Source organism: Mobula hypostoma, chromosome 15 (genome assembly GCF_963921235.1).
Source record: "Mobula hypostoma chromosome 15, sMobHyp1.1, whole genome shotgun sequence".
NCBI classification, from domain to species: Eukaryota; Metazoa; Chordata; class Chondrichthyes; order Myliobatiformes; family Myliobatidae; genus Mobula; species Mobula hypostoma.
Window position 1 is genome coordinate 51,287,760 of NC_086111.1, and position 17,667 is coordinate 51,305,426.

The 17,667-nt window shown below is 39.6% G+C and overlaps 1 protein-coding gene across 7 annotated transcripts in view; it reads right to left on the minus strand.

The window, feature by feature from the left end:
• Window positions 1-17,667, minus strand: part of flnbl (filamin B, like) — a 177,240-nt gene that overhangs the window by 28,945 nt on the left and 130,628 nt on the right. For 5 of the 7 annotated variants that reach the window (XM_063068022.1, XM_063068019.1, XM_063068021.1 and 2 more), the window contains 9 exons: window positions 16,453-16,542; window positions 10,600-10,702; window positions 9,164-9,304; window positions 7,515-7,643; window positions 5,763-5,936; window positions 4,201-4,359; window positions 2,234-2,437; window positions 1,649-1,801; window positions 1,129-1,251 (listed from right to left, as the gene is read on the minus strand). In XM_063068022.1, the coding sequence (XP_062924092.1) occupies window positions 1,129-1,251; window positions 1,649-1,801; window positions 2,234-2,437; window positions 4,201-4,359; window positions 5,763-5,936; window positions 7,515-7,643; window positions 9,164-9,304; window positions 10,600-10,702; window positions 16,453-16,542 (1,276 nt within the window). The remainder of the gene's footprint in view (window positions 1-1,128; window positions 1,252-1,648; window positions 1,802-2,233; window positions 2,438-4,200; window positions 4,360-5,762; window positions 5,937-7,514; window positions 7,644-9,163; window positions 9,305-10,599; window positions 10,703-16,452; window positions 16,543-17,667) is intronic. The other 2 variants (XM_063068023.1, XM_063068020.1) reach the window with 1 other exon arrangement.

The window sequence follows — 17,667 nt, forward strand, 5'->3', positions numbered from 1 at the left end:
AAAGGAAAGACAGGAAACAAGTTGTATTTTAGAAGAGTGCAGCTGCATTTCAGTTTTCATGCATTTACTTCTAAGCAACGTCTGCACCTCAATGGCACACATCAAGACAGCCTGTCTAATACAGACCATATGATTTTGACCTAGATAATATTCTATAACTACATGTTCTACAATGATACAGCTTTGATTAGCCCAGAATAGCCGAAATGGCAATGCTGATGATAGTTAATTTGCTCTACCCACATACAATGCTATGAATGAGGGGAATGCAGCATTTTGTATATCAGTCTTGTAAACATTTCTGGGCAGTTGTCACATGAATGCAATGAAGGTCATTATTCATTATGAATATGATTTAATATCCAAAATTAAGTTACCAAAATAGATTAAACTTGACTATAGGCAGATTAGATATTTTGAATAGTTTGCTAATAATCTCTCTTCTTTCTCTCCCACCCTTCAATTTGGTTTCATTAGGAACTAGGGGCAACCAAATTTCAGCTGCTGCAATCTTCAACACAAGTAAAGCTTTAACAGAGTTCATACTTCAGTTCAGATAATTGATGGTATTATTAATATTAGCCATTACATTAGCAAAGCTACTGCTTTATAAGCTTCAGCTTCTAAAAACACTCGGTCTTGCTTTACCATAACACTGAAATGACATTCAAATCAGTGGAAAGGAAAAACAGAAGGCTGGAAAGTTTTCAGAACCAAAATGCTGCCACAGCACATTCCTCAAAACTGTAAACACGAACTAATTCTTCACATTGTGCCCTTTAGAAAGAATTCAATGCACTGTATTCAGAAGTAAAAACAATTTATCTGATTAATTCATTTAACCTTGGGCTGGATTGAGTTATTAGAACTAGCATTGGAGTATTAGAAAATTTGACAGCTTTGCTTTAAAGTTATTCTTTTTGCAAAGGTTTAAAGACATTGGATGGTATTTACCACCATTCACACTGCTTTGATGGCACAGCTGGCATTTAAACTGGTACAACAGCACTCAACTTTCATTAAGCGTTCTTGGTTATACAGTAAATGCCCTGTTATGCCAATTACACAAATTCTATAGTCTAAATAGCTTTACTGACAATAAATTCTAAACATCTCTTCCAGTCTTACCAGGAATCTTCAGATTCAAATCACAGATGCTTCCGACTGTTGCCTCAGATGCAGCCCGTCGCCTGCGAGTGATGCTCTCTCTCACCCTGCCTTCACCTGTTACCTTAACTGTGAATGGACTCCCTGCAAAGAATACAGGTCTCTTCTTTACATTCATCTCCAGTTCCACCATTATTCTGACACACAGACAGCAACGCGTTTTTGTTTTAATTCACTTAATTTCTACATAATGCAGCAAACGCTTGAATAATGCATAAAAATCTAATCTTACTATCTGGGGTATTATAAAAAAAAAATCAGCCATGAAATTAGTTCTCATTTTTAAAAAATGGTGTAAATTGATATACACCAATTTTTGAAGTGCAAATATTTTATTTAGTTAAGTGTGATAATTCCTCATTAAACTTAAATCATATGGTTAAATAACATTGTCAAGTAGACGGATCCATTGTTTTGTCTATAAGAAAAAGACATCAACACAAGAGCTTAGGAAGCTAATTTTGTAGCTCACTTCTCATACCTGGTACGTGCTGTTCAGCAAATTTGATGTAAATAATGTAAGTGCCAGGCTCAGTCGGACAATACAAAACTTTGCAGGTACCTTCCTCTGTCTCCTCCGTGTTAATATCCACCTTACTTGGGCCTTCAATAGATAATGCAAGCCCACCATAACCTATAAATGAGAGCAATGGTTACATACGAAGGGAATATATTTCAGGATGTTTTGATTTTGAATATTCAAAAATCTACCCAGATACTTAAAGCAATACAATGTAGGAGTAGAGCATTCTGGTAGAAGGCACCATTATAATCCACTTATCCTAGCTTCCTGTTGTTTCTGCACGAGATCATAAAAAGTCCAAGTTTAAAAAAAGATATTACCTTTGTTATTTAATACTGTGTGAAAGCACTTTCAAGGCCAAAGCAATTCTTCCCAAGCAGCAAAAAAAAAAGATTGTGGCCGAAGGGGAGGAAGATGGCCAAACATGATAAACCATGTCAAAGGCCTTTTTCCTGCAATGCAGCATTTCTGAATTATAAATCATTGGGAATACATGTTAGAAAATCATTTTGCATTCTGGAAATACCCCTTTCCTAATCTTACCTGCATCTCTAGTGTCCACAATGAAGTCAGACGTTTCAAATGTACGTCCTGCCTTCAATCCTTCTCCAGAGACCCGGACTCTGCTGGCATCTCCAATTTCAGACTGACCCACCATAATGGCAATTGGACTATTTTCCACATGCCTCCCATTTTTCTTTATGCTTACAAGGTGTTTACCAACTTCTCGTGGGATGAAGGAGATACCTAGTAGTAAAGAACATTGTTAATACAACTATCTTTATCCATTGCAAACAACAGGAATTCTGCAGATGCTGGAAATTCAAGCAACGAAAGGTCTTGGCCTGAAACATCGACTGTACCTCTTCCTAGAGATGCTGCCTGGCCTGCTGCGTTCACCAGCAACTTTGATGTGTGTTGCTATCTTTATCCATCCTCAACATTCTCAATTTCTAGCTTAGGATTTGTAAAAGTCGTTTATGTTCTCTAAACCAACAGACGCCACTAGTAAAGGAGCAACTTCAGTCTGAAGTATGTTTGTGATGTGCATCTTCATCTCCTCTTTGAAAGCCACTAAAATTCTCGTGGGTCTCCTTACTCAATAGTTGGTAATTTGACCTATTTTCACCAGAATATGGTTATAGCAAAATTTCAAGGTAACTGAAAAGTTTGAATAAATATGCCATGAAATATGTGCTTAATGTGAAATGTGAAATATTAATCTCTGTCAACAGATACATATGCACGCTGTATCTACTTCCAGAACCCCAAAGACAGCTGAGGTAACAAAATATAGGTTTCCAATTAACTGGGCCAGTAAATAGCTGGGATTCCTTTCATTTAAACGGGCACTACACCGATTAATTGAGGCAGGAGTCTGGTGCCCATCAGTTTCTAACTAGCTTCAGGCACGTGTACTTGTGTGGCCGTTGGCACTAAACTGTGCTGACAGCAAACATGATTTTGAGCAGTGTATTTTTTGAACACAAACACTTGTAATTTTTGTCTCTGACAATTAACAAGAGCAAGACAATTCAGAATTGTTTTGTTCACTGCAGTTTCAAGTATTCTGATGCATAGACCCCAGATATGGCCAGCAGTGAAAATGAAATAACTTCACTTCAAGCTAGAAACTATGAAGAACATGAAGGCATCTACAGTACAATCATTTTGAATGTTATAATGAAAATGAAGATTTGGAGGATACAATCATTGATAGAATTGTATGAAGACAATCCATTACCTACTGTACATAAGGTGTCTGTGCTGATCTTGTTCAAAAGAATAGGGCAGATCAATTCCTCTGTCGGTAACAGTTAGGAACTAATACACGTTTGTACATTTTTACAGTACTGTCCTAGTATTGATAATGTTCTACTTCGTCTGTATTTCATTTAAATACAGAATTTGTTAAACAGTATTTTGTCTTTTTTAAAAAAAATAAATATCACTTCCACTATTTCCATGAAACTTCAGTCAATTGGGGCAGCCACTTAATTGGAGCAAAACGTACAGGTCCTGATGTGTCCCAACTAACTGGAATCCCCCAATTTGCATTTGATATCAACAACTGGGGATGGGTTTCCAGGGATCTCAGTCTACAATTTCAGCATGAATGTGCTCAGATCCAGAACAAGTCACATTTTTACCTCACAAGTCAAAAGGCAAACTGAATGGGTAAACTTCAAGTTCTTAAACAAAAAGCACTTTGTAATTGCGGATCCAGCATCATCTGTCAGACAGAGTATTTGACATTTCAGGTTGGTTGCTCAAAATGTTAACTTGCTAAGCACTGTTATTTTCTGACCTTTCTTCCCCTTCAGTATTTCTCATATCTACTTATGATACAGAAGCTCCATCAAAATCCACAGAAACTCTGAGACCTGCTGGGCACTTCAAGCGTTTTTTGGTGTTCTAAAATCAGGTTTACAGCATCTGCAGCATGCTTTAGGTACTCTGAAGTGTTCAGTTCCTTTGGTTCCAGTGATGTGGCACTGAACTCGACTTACCAATATGGTTATTTGGTAATCTCTTTAGCAGGCATGGCTCATCTTGGCCACATGGAGATTTAATATTGACGACCAGCAGGCTGAGATCACTTTCATTGATATCCAAGGATATGTCAGCAGCCGAGCCAACCTTGACTTGTGACTTTTGCCTGCTGTCCTCTGGGGGTGGGGGGAAAAAAAAGGCAATTTTCAATCCATCTTTTTCTAATTGTTTTGGATACATTTTCCCCCCCATTCCTGAAGAAAAACTTCCACCAGTTTAGGTGCTTCAGTTTCAGTGGACTCCCTCATTCACAACAAACATGTTCATTTTCATGCCCCCCATGAATATTACTGAATTTCAAATTTTGGTAAAGTAAAAGAAATGGTAAGGACTTGCCATGTGCAATATCCACTTTCCACATTTTGAATGTCTCCCATAACTTATAAAATACTGAATGATAACTCAATTTGTTTCCCCAAAATACCCTTACATGTCTCATTTTTAATGCTGTTCCATGTAATGCAAGATTTGTATGAATTAGATTATTTTTAATAGTTTTCAACCTAGTTGTAGCTGTTTAAAAAAAAAAATCTTCTCAATGCAACAAGGGAAAAAAAGACAAATTTGCTTCCATTCACGGCCCCAAACTGTCCTTCCAGATGAATCTGCTGGGGTTGTCTATTGTGTCCAGTGACCCTGATGCAGCCTCTCCTACATTGGTGAGACCTGTCGTAAATTAGGGGGCCACTTTGTCGGGCACCTCCACATCATCCACCACAAGTGGGACTTCCCGGTGGGCAAACATCTTAATCCCCTTTCCCATTCCTGATCCTACGTGTCGATCCCAAGCCTTCTCGCGTGCCAAGATGAGGCCACACTCAGGGTGGAGGAACAAAACTTTATATTCCACCTGGGGACCCTCTAACCTGATGGTATGAATATTGATTTCTTCTACCAACAAACAAAATCACCCCCCCCACCTCTATTACCCACTCTGACATTTCACTTTTTCTACCTGCATATTACTTCTCCGCGGAGTCCTATTGTCCACTCTATCAGATTCTTTCTTCTCCAGCCCTTGACCTTTCCCATGAACCTACCTTCACCTACTACCTTCCAGTTAGCCTCATTCCCCTCCCCCACCATTTAATTCAGGCATCTCCCCGCCCTTCTTTCTCAGTCATGATGAAAGGTCTTGGCCCGAAACTTCGACTGTACTGTTTTCCATAGATGCTGCCTGGCCTGCTGAGTTCCTCCAGCATTTTGTGTGTGTATTGCTTTGGATCTCCAGCACCTGCAGGTTTTCTCATACTTGAACTCTAGTCTCTGAATTTAATCTTGGATATATCAGGAAAAGCAGATTGACACTCAATTCTCATTCTACACTTGAGGCCAAATGATTTACGATACAAAATACCAGTTCACTGCCAATGCCATGAAGCGGTGAATAGTAGATCCTTGAAGTAATGTTACCATAAGACAGAGCAGCAGAATTAGGCCATTCAATCCACAGGACATCTGCCCCAACTGAAATGTTCCAGCGTGCTTGCAATTCCTTTATACATGAAACTTGCATTACCTGTGATTTTGGCAGTGAAAGGACTTCCAGGGATGTGTTTCTCATTATATTTGACAATGATACTGTAGTCGCCCGGCAGGGTTGGAAGGTAGGATACTGAACATGTCCCATCCTTATTATCTATACAGCTGATTTCTGCCTTGGAAGGTCCTTCGATAGCCAAGTCCAGACCACCTAGATGGAAAGAGGGGAAAAAACAAGTACTGAAGCAATCTATTTAGCAAACAATATACATCTTCCAGAAAATATGGTAGATCAATAACTACAGTTAAGTAGGCAGCATTTATCTGAGGCATACAAATCAGATGACTTCTTATTTTACCTTCTCTAAACTACTGAGGAGCTTAGGACAATGGCACCTAGCAGCGAATCCTTTGCTTGCATCTTCAGAAACAGCTCTATTTCTATCTTTAATATCTCTATTTTCCCCTTTCAGGGTTCTTTTGAAGACCCTGACCTGGAGTTACATGCTGACTTCAGTTCTTTGCGGGAATGGGACCCGCTCTCAGGGTCTCACGACTGGCTACTTTTCTGTACACCAAGGACGCGGCCTTCAAGACTGGTATGTCTTCAGGGTTCTGGGATTTCATGACAACGGAGGCAGGTGGACTCAAGGTCGATGCTGCTGCTGGGGACTGGTGCATCGTGGGAGATGGAAGAGTGAAAGCAGCGAACTGGCTGTTGGCTGTGTGTCCAGAGACCCGAGTTCTTTGGGCACAGAGCTCGGAAAAAGCAATGCAACAGACTTTTACATTCTAAATCAGCAAGTTGTTTGTTATGTCTCCCCTCGCTGTGAAATGGGGACACCCCTTTCTCCCTTAAGGAGAGAGAGAGCCTGTGGCATGTCAAATTACCAGGTGAACGAGTAGTCTTTGGGGTACTGCAAGTCTGTGTCTTTATTGACACTTGTTGCACGCTTCAGTGCTCGGTGGGGGTTGCTGATGCTTTTTTTTGCTGGCAGAGGAGGGGGAAATCATTGCTTGCTGCTGCTTATGTGTGGGAGGGGGAGCTTTAGGGTTCTAACATTTAACTGTCACTCCTCTGTTTATGTGGATGGTTGTGAAGTAAAAGAATTTCAGGAAGTATATTGTATACATTTCTCTGACATTAAAATGTACCTTTGAAACCTGAAACTAGCCTTGGTACAAGTTTGCTTTAGAAAATTGTTGACAGGTACAATGCAAAGTTTTCACTGGGAGATGCACTAGGACCAGTACCAGTGCAAATACAGCAACGTGCTTTACCAGTTCCGACAAGTTCAGTGTGCAAGCACAACTGATTCAAGTTGTAATGTTCAGTATGCAAGCACAAATGAATTAAACACTTCAGCTGTACTGAATGGCAGAGTTGTTGCCTCACTACTGCACTGGTTTGAGTTTAAACCTGGCCATGACACTGTTTACATGTTCTTCCATATCCTCCTGGCTTTCCTCTGGGTTATCATATTCACTGGCCCTTTAAATCTCCTTTAGTTTACAGTGAGTGGGAGAATTTAGTTTGGTGTGGAGGTGGCGGGGGGTTGTTGAGATAAAGTTGAAGGGAATGTGGAGAAAATAGAGCTGGGTGGCATTTAGTATGTTACAAATGGGTGCTTGGTCAGTGCTGATACAGAGACTCATTTCTGTGTTGTCTTTTCACAATTCTATGTGCAGGACATTTTTATTCAAAAACTGACAAATATGCAGATCAGTCCATTATCCTCATCTCCACAAGGTTGCACAGCATTTGGTTCCATTTTACACGGATTCTCACCCTCTCCAGCATCTTCTGTTATAATTGTGAAAGTGGCCAGCTTGTTGGCAACACCATAGACTAGTCCCGGGCCATAGGCGGACACCTGTCCACTGCCTCCATAGTTAACAAAGAACTGAAGTGGACTCTCTGAAAATAATCAAACACAATGCTCACATCATCGGTACATTCAGCTTTAAGCATATAAAAAAAAATGGCCACCACAATAGAATGAAGACCAAAGATCTAAAGTTGAAGCAGAGCTTGGTTAAATGCTTGCATTTATTTAACCGTAATGACCGAGACAATGGTGTTAAATCTTCTAGCCTCAAATCACTGTATACCTGGGGATAGGGTTGCTGCTGACCAGGAACGTACCAAAGGAGCAAGAGGAAGTCAGGGGCTAGTCAGAAGTATAAGACCCTAGAACAGGGGTTCCTAGCTAGGGTCCATGACACAAAAAGTTGGGAACCCCTGCCCTAGAACAATACAATCACAGTACAGGCCCTTCAGACTACGACATTGTGCCAACCTTTTAACCTACTCGAAGATCAATCTTAACACTACCCTCTCACATAACCCTCCATTTTTCTTTCAGCCACGTGCCTATCTACGAGTCTTAGAGGTCTCTAATGTATCTGCCTCTACCTCCACACCTGGCAGTGTGTTCTTCGACCCACCACTCTTGCCTATTCCACTCTGTAAAAAGTCTCTGGCTGTCCATTCCATCTACACCATTGTGACAAGTGACTCACCTAGCTCCTTAAACTTCTCCTGGTTTACCAGACCCAAGAAGGAACAAGATGGAATAAAACCCACCAGCCCATGTGCAGTTTCAACTCAAACATCTGGATCAAGGAATCCCATTTGATTAAATCACACTCCACTAATGAATATTAATTACCTCCACCACCATTACCTCACTGTAGCTGCAAGGAGCTTGAAGAAACATTGCATCAACATGTTGGTTTCCTTAGCAACCAAAGTTTATTGTTTTAATTAGCTGAGAGTAGATACATGGGAACAGCAAGTATCAACCCATCTACAAGTATTGTTTTATCTGAGACAAAAATCTGAAACCGCATTGTGATAACAGCTTCACTGAGATTAGACCCGCATTTAGCTGTAGAAAATAAAACCCAAGCAAGCATGGCCACTCTAAATCTGACAGGTTATTTTGATATCTGACCCCAACCCGAAACAATCTAGTCCTGTCAGGCTCCACAAGAGAGGCTTCATTTTTTTTTATTAACAGCAGCAGTTCACCCCACAGGCCCAGGCTTGCCTTGCTAGCAATACACACCTCAAAATTTCTGCAGTTCTTTCATTCTGCTGAGAATAATTAACTAGCAAGTTTGTAATGCAGCATTTTAGCTTCAGATTATGGGTATGACAGGGTTTACAATTTTGCTCTTTCTTGGAGACTGAAGAATTTACAACAGTGGGCATAGTGTATCCCTTTAAAAAATACAAGCAAGGTTTGCAGAATGCTTAAAATTGCAGCCGAGTGTTAAAGATGGATTAGATATTAACTAGCTTTCACATCCAGGCACATTAGGATGAGATTAGTAATAAAGGTAAAAATAGTTCAACGTCATCTATAGATAAAATCTCGTGGCTCCCTACATACAAAGTAGTTCTACTACATAGACCTTGAAAAAAAAGCATACCTGGAATATGATTTCCATTATATTTTATGTGCATTTCATGCAGTCCAGCTTCAGTTGGAGCATATTTGACTGTTACTGTACCATCATGATTATCAATTATTTCTGGTTTAGCAGTTTTGTTTGAAGGCATGCGAACTTCACCTAAATATACAGAGGTAACCAAACCAGTTGAAAATTCCAGATTAAGTTTAAGAATGCAAATTTAATGAATAACATAACATATTTGGTTCAAAGTATGTAACAAATAAATTACACAGTTACATAACTCTGAAATAAGGGCTCTGATTCATTGAAGGATCACCATGTCTAATTTACTCATCAGTTTGGCCACTATAACTAAAATTCTTTCTTTCACAAATGGTCATCTGACACAGGATTGAGAAATGTGACACTTCTGGATTTGGATACGTTTCACCCTGCATCAACCACAAAAAAGGCAATGGAAGGCACCAAGCCTCCTCTGCATTGCTACTGAAGTGCTATTGGCTTTAACACAGGAAAAAAGTTGGCTTCTGCACTTTCAAATCAAAATGATTGGCTTTGCAACTTGTTACAAGTTAAAAAAAAACAAGCATCATTAAAACAGCTTCCAAAATAATTCAATTGTCCAAAGTGAACGATAAGCAAAACTGTCATGGTAAATGGAACTCAAAATGAAAAGTTGCGTTGCCCTCATTACAGGGCAGAGCAGAATTGCCAGAGCATGGTCTTCACATCAGCTTTAGTGAATAAAGCATTGTTAATCCAGCTGGAGGCACGAAGTGAGCTGCAATATTAGAAATATTGCTAATTGAAACAATTGCACAGCACAGTTCTACGAATGGGAATTTAATCTGGGGGCACTAAAACTTCAGTCCGGAAACATAGCAGCAAAGTGTAGTGAACTAAACCCAGTATCATTTCTGAATGATCAATGGTTGACACAGGATCAGAAGTTAAGCCTCAATGTTTTTTTTAAGCCAAGTTTAAAACATGAATATGAAAGAAAACACCAGAAACACCCAGATCAGGCAGCATCTGCAGAGCAGCAGAGTTACAAGGAAATTGAGCCAAAACATTAACTGTTTCGTTACAAAAGCTACCTGCACATGCAGTTGCAGCACCTCCAAATAAATTCAGTTCTCTTTGAATTATAAAAATAATCCACCCTTAGGAGCAAAACAAACACTACACTGCAAATACAACTCAATCTTTCTTTCAAAATGGCCAAGTGGGAGGGATTTGGAGATTAGTTGATTTGATCCAGATCATAAATCAACCTTAGAATACAATATTTCAAAAAATACCATAGAATCATTAAAGCACAAGAGGCCACCTTCGTCCTAGTTTGTCCATACCAGCTCATTACCAAAGTAACTTGCCGGCTCCAAACTTTTCAAACTAAGTATTTCATTCAAGGTAGAAATCTGTTACCTGGATTATGAAATAAACCTTACCTGTGATCTCTCCAGTCCTAAGAGCAAAGGGAATAACAATGTCAAAAGGTCTCAAGCCCAAGCGATCTATTTCATCAGCTCCCACATAAGCGCCATCGTGCACCTTGATAAAGGCATTGAAGAATTCAGAGGTATTTTAAAGATCAATACTTCACAACACTGTCCAAACATTTGCTGTTTTGACTATCTGTGGAAAATACTATATTTCTGTTTACAAAAGAAATCTTGTAAAAATTGCACTTAGTTTGCCCAATTCCTTGTCAATTCCCATTCGAGGACCAGTAAGATAAACTGAAAACTGCAAATGTCCTCAGTATTTAATTGAATGGCTGCATAGTTCAAATTCTCATTGTAAATAAAACAAAATTATCACCAAGTATTGCAATTATTACAGATAAAACCCTAGACTCCAACAATTAAATCTGCAAAACTGCCGACACTAGACACATAATCAGCTGTTATGGTGCTGAATCAGTGATACAAGGATTTGTAAACTAGAGGTTTAACCAAAATGTTCCATTCCCAGAAATCAACGTCAGAGAATGGGGGTGGGGGAGGAAAAAAAACAGTTCTAGTGCAGGTAAGAAAAGGATAAAATTCCTTTGAGAAGTTTTTAGACTAAATATCTCAATTGGAAAGATCTTGTGTTTCAAAGTAAATTTACCCACAATTTCACCCTGTCCTGAGAAAGCAAAATAGAATGAATAACCAATGCAAAAAGTCTAAAATGACTGGAACACAGCAGCCAGATCACATGCAGTCTGGCCTCCTGATAATTCCCTTCAAATTCCAAGTTTAGTTGTTGCGAGGATGTGACCAAATCCTTCCAGCTACAAACTGCAGTCTCCAAACCTGAAGCAACAAAAGCCCAGAAATGGTCCTGGTGTTAGTGCCTGAGCAGGTACACTCAATGCTGTACAGGTTGAGCTCCCATTGCCCTGAATTCAGCTGTAATGAGAGTTTTCTCGTGTTAATTGCCAGATAGCAAGAGAACTCTGATTTATAGTGTGTATTGTGTATAGAACAGGTGGGGGGGGGGGAGAGGTGGCAACGGGTGGAGAAAGTCCTCAAGGTGCTAATCCAGTTGGGAAAGTTCCAGTTCACTTGTGCCTGGAAAGAATATTAAAGCAGCAAAGATGGTCAGAATGGAAACTCAATTAAATAATTGTACTCATTTCTCCTATCAACTTGATGCAACACATTTGAATGTTTTGTTGAACTGCACTGCAAAAATCTGGCTCAAGTTAAAAGTGAATTCTGCTCTGCATTCTTAAGATGCTGAATTTATGGGCAGGTGCTCTCAGGAGACCGTAACTGCTCTAATGCAACCTCCCTAATTCAGTCTCTTTCCTAGTTTTCTTCATCATGCTAAAATATACAGTTTTAGATCCGAGACTGATACAGCATAAAATTGCCCTTTTGTGGAATTGAGCCCAAATTCTTAAAAGGCTCACTCACTGTCATTTGGACATGGTCAGCTAGATATTTTGTGTGCTCTGTTTTTCAACGTAATTGTGGCTGAGCTTGTCTCAATACCCTCTGATGCCTTGTCGAAAATTCCAACTACCTCAAGTATAGTCAGTCACTTGGGCTCTGCTCCCTTCTGTGACAGGAAATTCCACAGGTTCATTGACTGAAGCAATTTCCTCATCTCACTCCCAACTGCCTTGATCCATATCTTAAGACTGACATTGTTCTTGACCCTGCCCCTCCCCACCCCAACTGGGAGAAATATGCTTCCTAGATCAAGTCTGTTGAGCCCTGACAGAATATTATACATCTTGATGAGATCTCCACTCATTCTTCTAAACTTCAGTAAATATAGCTCTGGTCAACTCAATCTCTTATCCCAGGAATCAGTCTGAAGAATCTTCACTGCATTCCAGGTACATGTTCTTAATAGAAGCAAACCAGGTCCAGATTTAATTTCTAGATTTTCCTGGACCCTAACCTGAAACAACAGCTTTAGTTCCCAACAAAGTTCCACTCCAAACTGCCTCTTGACAAGACACCATAAATGTAGGGAGGAATTCAAGCACAGGATACTACTCTGTATTGACTACTTTAATTGCTGTTATCTGCTTTAAGTGGATTAAGTACAGACAATAAGACTTTGGAGCAGCTGATCAAGTGGGCAGCAGCCTAGGAGCACCAGTGGATCAGATAATCTACATATTAAAGACCACACATCTGCAAACTCTGCATCACGATTTAATAGTACTTCATTGTCCTGGCATGCTCACCTTTCCCACCACCCGCCCCCCCCCCGCTCCCCAAACTACCAATTGTATATTCCATTTCAGTTTAATATTCTTCAACACCTATACTACAAGGATATCTTTCCCCAATGTTTGCAGTCCAGAAATATTTATTCAGGGTTCTGAAGAGTACAAGCAAACTTTCATCCCATACTTCAACCGTCCAGCTACAAATGCAAGTATTCTATTCAAACTATTTTCTGCAGCAGCCCATAGCGTTTCACTCAATGGTTTTAACCAATTGCTTGAGGAGTTGGTGTCCCTCCTGAAATTCCATTAAGTAAGATTCAGAAATCTTACGAGACCTCAAAACTCACAGGTCTGATGCATGACCAACCTCTTATCAACTTGTATTAGTTATAGCACCAAATGGAAATTAAAACTGCATTCAGTCGTTCCACCTTGTAGCAATCTGAAATGGCTCATAAATACAAAGTGTTTATACTCTGAATATTAGCATTAATATCACCCTCTGCTTTTTATACCCAAGATTGGAAACTGCAGATCTTGGAGACTAGTCATTTAGCCAGAAACCAATTTTAAAGCCCATTAACATTTAGATTAAATACAAATTTACCAAACATCGTATCAGAGGAGTGGGGGCGTGTGGTCAAGATTTCAATTCAACTATCCTGCTGTACCATTCACAAAGCGGTTTCTCACATCAGGTTCTTACTGCCACCAATAACCTGAGCAGAGCAAGGGTCAGGACCCACTCAACTCTCCACCATTTCTCAAATTACCCCCATCTTTCTCAGTTTAACCAGAGATGAAGAACTTCCATCTCTTCCCTTTTCTGCATTCATGGCACCAATAAAAGGTGAAAAGCATATTTAGTACTTTCTTCAATTCTATATGCTACATTCACAACACAGTTCCTCCTATGCTGAGAATATAAAGTTTGTTTGACCACCATGCCTACTACACAAGCATTTTCAATGTTATAATTCGCTACCATTTCTCGCATCTCCACATCTGCCCCAATGAAGGCTGGGAATTCAGAACCTCAATGTGACACAAATTAAAGCCTTTCATAGTCATTGGATTCAATCTTGAAAAAAATCTTAAGCACTGCTCCAAGAAATTTCTTGACCCCATCTTGCACCCATCGAGACTTACCCCCAATCCCAAAACACAGCACTATTTCATGACCATTCTAATCCCAAAATGGCCCAAGATTTTTCCCCTTTTTTGTTATCTACTTGTTTTCCCATTCCTTTTACCCACACTTTGCTTAATCATCATTTCTGAAGTGTCCCAGCAAGAATAGTCATGCTGCAGAGCTGCACATTTCCAACAATTGGTTTTAAAGCCAAAAGTGTACAAGCAACTAGTGTAAGCAAATAACCAGCAGCTATTGAGCAACAGTTAAATATTTATAATTATTCAATAAGTTTTAACTCATTAGTTCCGTATTAGTACTTAACTTAATGTTCACTGGAATAAGAATGTTGTATTTACTTGACGCAAAAAATTAGTGGAGTTGTGGAGAGTGAGGAAGGGTGTAAAAGAGGACAGAAGATATAGATCAGTTGGAAGTGAGTAGAGAAATGGCAGATAAAACTTTAATCAGCACAGGTGTAAGGTACTGCACTTTAGTAGGTCAAGAGGATGCAAGAGGAAGGTATACAGTAAATGACAAGACTCATGGAGACATCGAAGGAGAGGGATCATTGGTGCAAGTTCATTGCTCTTTGAAAGTGGAGGGCAGAAAAGGCGAATGACATGGTTGCCTTCATGGGTCAGTACACGGGAGGTCATGTTACAGGTGTACAAAACTTTAATTAGGCCAAAACGTAAATATCCTGTGTGGTTTTGGTCACCACACTAGATAAGGATAGAGGCCTGGGGAGGGAGCACCAAGAGGTTGCCCAGATGGGAGTGAATAAGCTACAAAAGGAGATTCTGGAATAGGGGCCAAGGACAACCAGATGGAATTATACTACAAATTTGAAAAGCTTTTGTACAGTAAATAGAAACTTCTTCCCCCCACCCGCCAGGATGGAAGTGTCCATTTGAGGGGCATACGTTTGAGAGGAGAACGTTAAAAAGGAGATTTAAGGCATGTCACTTACTGAATGGTAGGTGCCTGGAAAGCACTTGCCAGGGAGAGGAAATTGAAGCAGATTTCATAGCAACCTTTGAGAGACATTTAGACAAACATGAACAGTGAAGGTAGAGGGATAAAGACCATGTGCAGGAAACTGGAATGGAGTTTAATTTGGCATCATGATCAGCACAGACACGACAGACCAAAGGGTTTGCTTCAGCACTATAACTTTTGTTTCTATACCTTTTGGTAGGTGGGATGTTTGATTTATGCCATATTATGCAGCTATTTTTATTACTTTATAGCAATTCAGTGAAGGAACACTCAAAAAAGAAAATGATTGAAAGATACGATCAGGCAGCATCTGAAGGAAAAGGAATAACAAACCTTTCAGGCTAAAGACTTCCCTGAAAACTGAACAGCGCCTTCAACCCAAATTGTTAACCCTTTCCTCAGGTTTTACCCGAGTTGCTGAATGCTTCCACTTTTTCTACTGTTGTTTCAGATCTCCAGCATCTGTAGTTTTGTTTCTCACCCGTATCAATGCATTTCCAAAATATCAAGATATCTACTTAATGCTTCATTTAACAGAGATTCAAAATAGAGCCCCAATTTTTATCTTACAATCAAGGATTTAGAATTAACGATAACTTTGCAAAACTCTCATAGCCATGAGTAACGTGAGGCATCGAAGAACCACTGACAAGAGAAACTCTGCGGATGCTGGAAATCAAAGCAACACACAGAAAATGTTGGAGGAACTCAGCAGGCCAGGCAGCATCTATGGAAAGAAGGACCGCTGGTCTGGTATCAGCTCAGCTGCTTCAGATTATGAGTGATATGCTAATGACCAATTGCATAAAGTTGTAATAGGTTTAATTTGTTGAATGCTATATTTTAGAAACACACAACATATAGGAGCATTAATAATATATTCAATTTGTTCAAGTATTTAAGATTTTGACCAACCAACCAATTCAACCCATATTTAGCAGGCACGTGGAAGAGTTGAAAAGAGGCAAGATGCATTTTGAAATACAGTCCCAACTCAAAGTATAACATTTAAAAGGGCCAAAATGTAATTTTCAATGTCAGTGATTTATATAGTTGCCACAGTGTGTAAAATGGCTCATGCATGTCTATCAGTTCTTTATACCTTAATGTCCGATTCTTGGTGTACCAATGACTTGGGGGCAGGGGGCAACATATGTAATGATTTGCTGCAATTTGGTTCCGGATTTACATTGCCCAAAGTGTGTAAGAGGCAAATCATTAACCTGTTTCCTGCAAAGGAGTAGGGACTGTACTTGCAGGTTATTTTTATGTAGCCAGCTTTAGAGTTCCTGTTAAATAAGCTGATAATACAATTCCACCTGTGCAAAATTGAGAGCTTATCCATCAGCTAATGAAAACAAAAGTCACAATAGCTAAAATTGGATAGAAAGGGAAGAAATCAAGCAGTCCAGATGGCAGATCCCAGCAAGCTGTGAACACTAGATAAGGAAGAAGAGACTAATAGAAAGTTTAATATATTAAAATCTGTACCCAGGGTTGGAAGCCAGGGGGATAAGCATTTAGTGATTGCTGCTGCTGTTGTACCAGCTGCTGTGGCACTATTGGACCTTCATCTGTGGCCTGGTGGATGGTAAATAGCAAGTTAGTTTTGAAACACATGTAAATTCAATCCAACTGTTTCACCTGAAAGTTAAATATTTTTTAAAAAATCACATTTTTCACAAATGAAAGAAGGTTCTCATCAAATAATTTTGTCTGGCTTATGCAAGTGTATAACATGATTAAATTAACTGACATTCAGTATCAGTTGCCAATACACCAGTAAGTTAGCATTGTGGTTATAAAGCAGTGTATTCTCCAGCACCCAATCAATGCTAAGGGAGATCCAGTATCTAGCCTGCAAACTGCCATTACTTATTGAGGCACAACTGCCCAGCAATCCCCTAACTCAATCTGAGTCTAATGACCAATTAACCAATCAACTGGCAGGTCCTTGGACTGCGGGGAGAAACCAGAGCACCCAGGGAAAGACACCCATGGGGTCACAGGGAGAACGTACAAACTCCCTACAGGCAGTGGCGGGAATTGAACCCTGGTCACCTGTACTATAAAGTGTAGTGCTAGCCACTATGCTACTGTGCCACCCCACCTTGGGCAGGCATGCTTTTGTATCAGATTTGAGCTCTACTACAAGCTCTTCATGGAAGCAGCAGCAAATTCTGTTCAAGATTTCCACAATCTGGCTTTGAACCAAGACATCATTTAAAAACTACTTTTATTCAACTGAGAGAACTATCAATTCACTTTTTCATCTTGCTGTTGGCTAACTGCAATCAAGTTTAGAGTCCTAGTTCATCACAAATCAGCTCAACAAAAATGTAGGCATCAAAGAGCCTTTTCTATTTACATGGATTCACCTCAACTGATCTTCGTAGTCAGGGCCAATAAGAATAATTAACACAAACAATGCATGTTTGAGAATATAATTAACACAAACATATGTTTCAATTTACACATGATAAATAAATTTGAATCTTGAAACGTGACAAATTTAGGAGAAAGCTAAACAAATCCCAAATCGGGGATTAAAAGCCATCTGCAATGATGAGCAGCTACAACATCAAAAAAGGGGAAAAATTAACACTCTTGTTTAAAAGCAGGGGAATCTGAAAAGGTGTTTCCTGAATATAATGTCCAAGACATCCCGGCATGCCAAGTACATTTTTTTTAAATGGAGGAGATTTA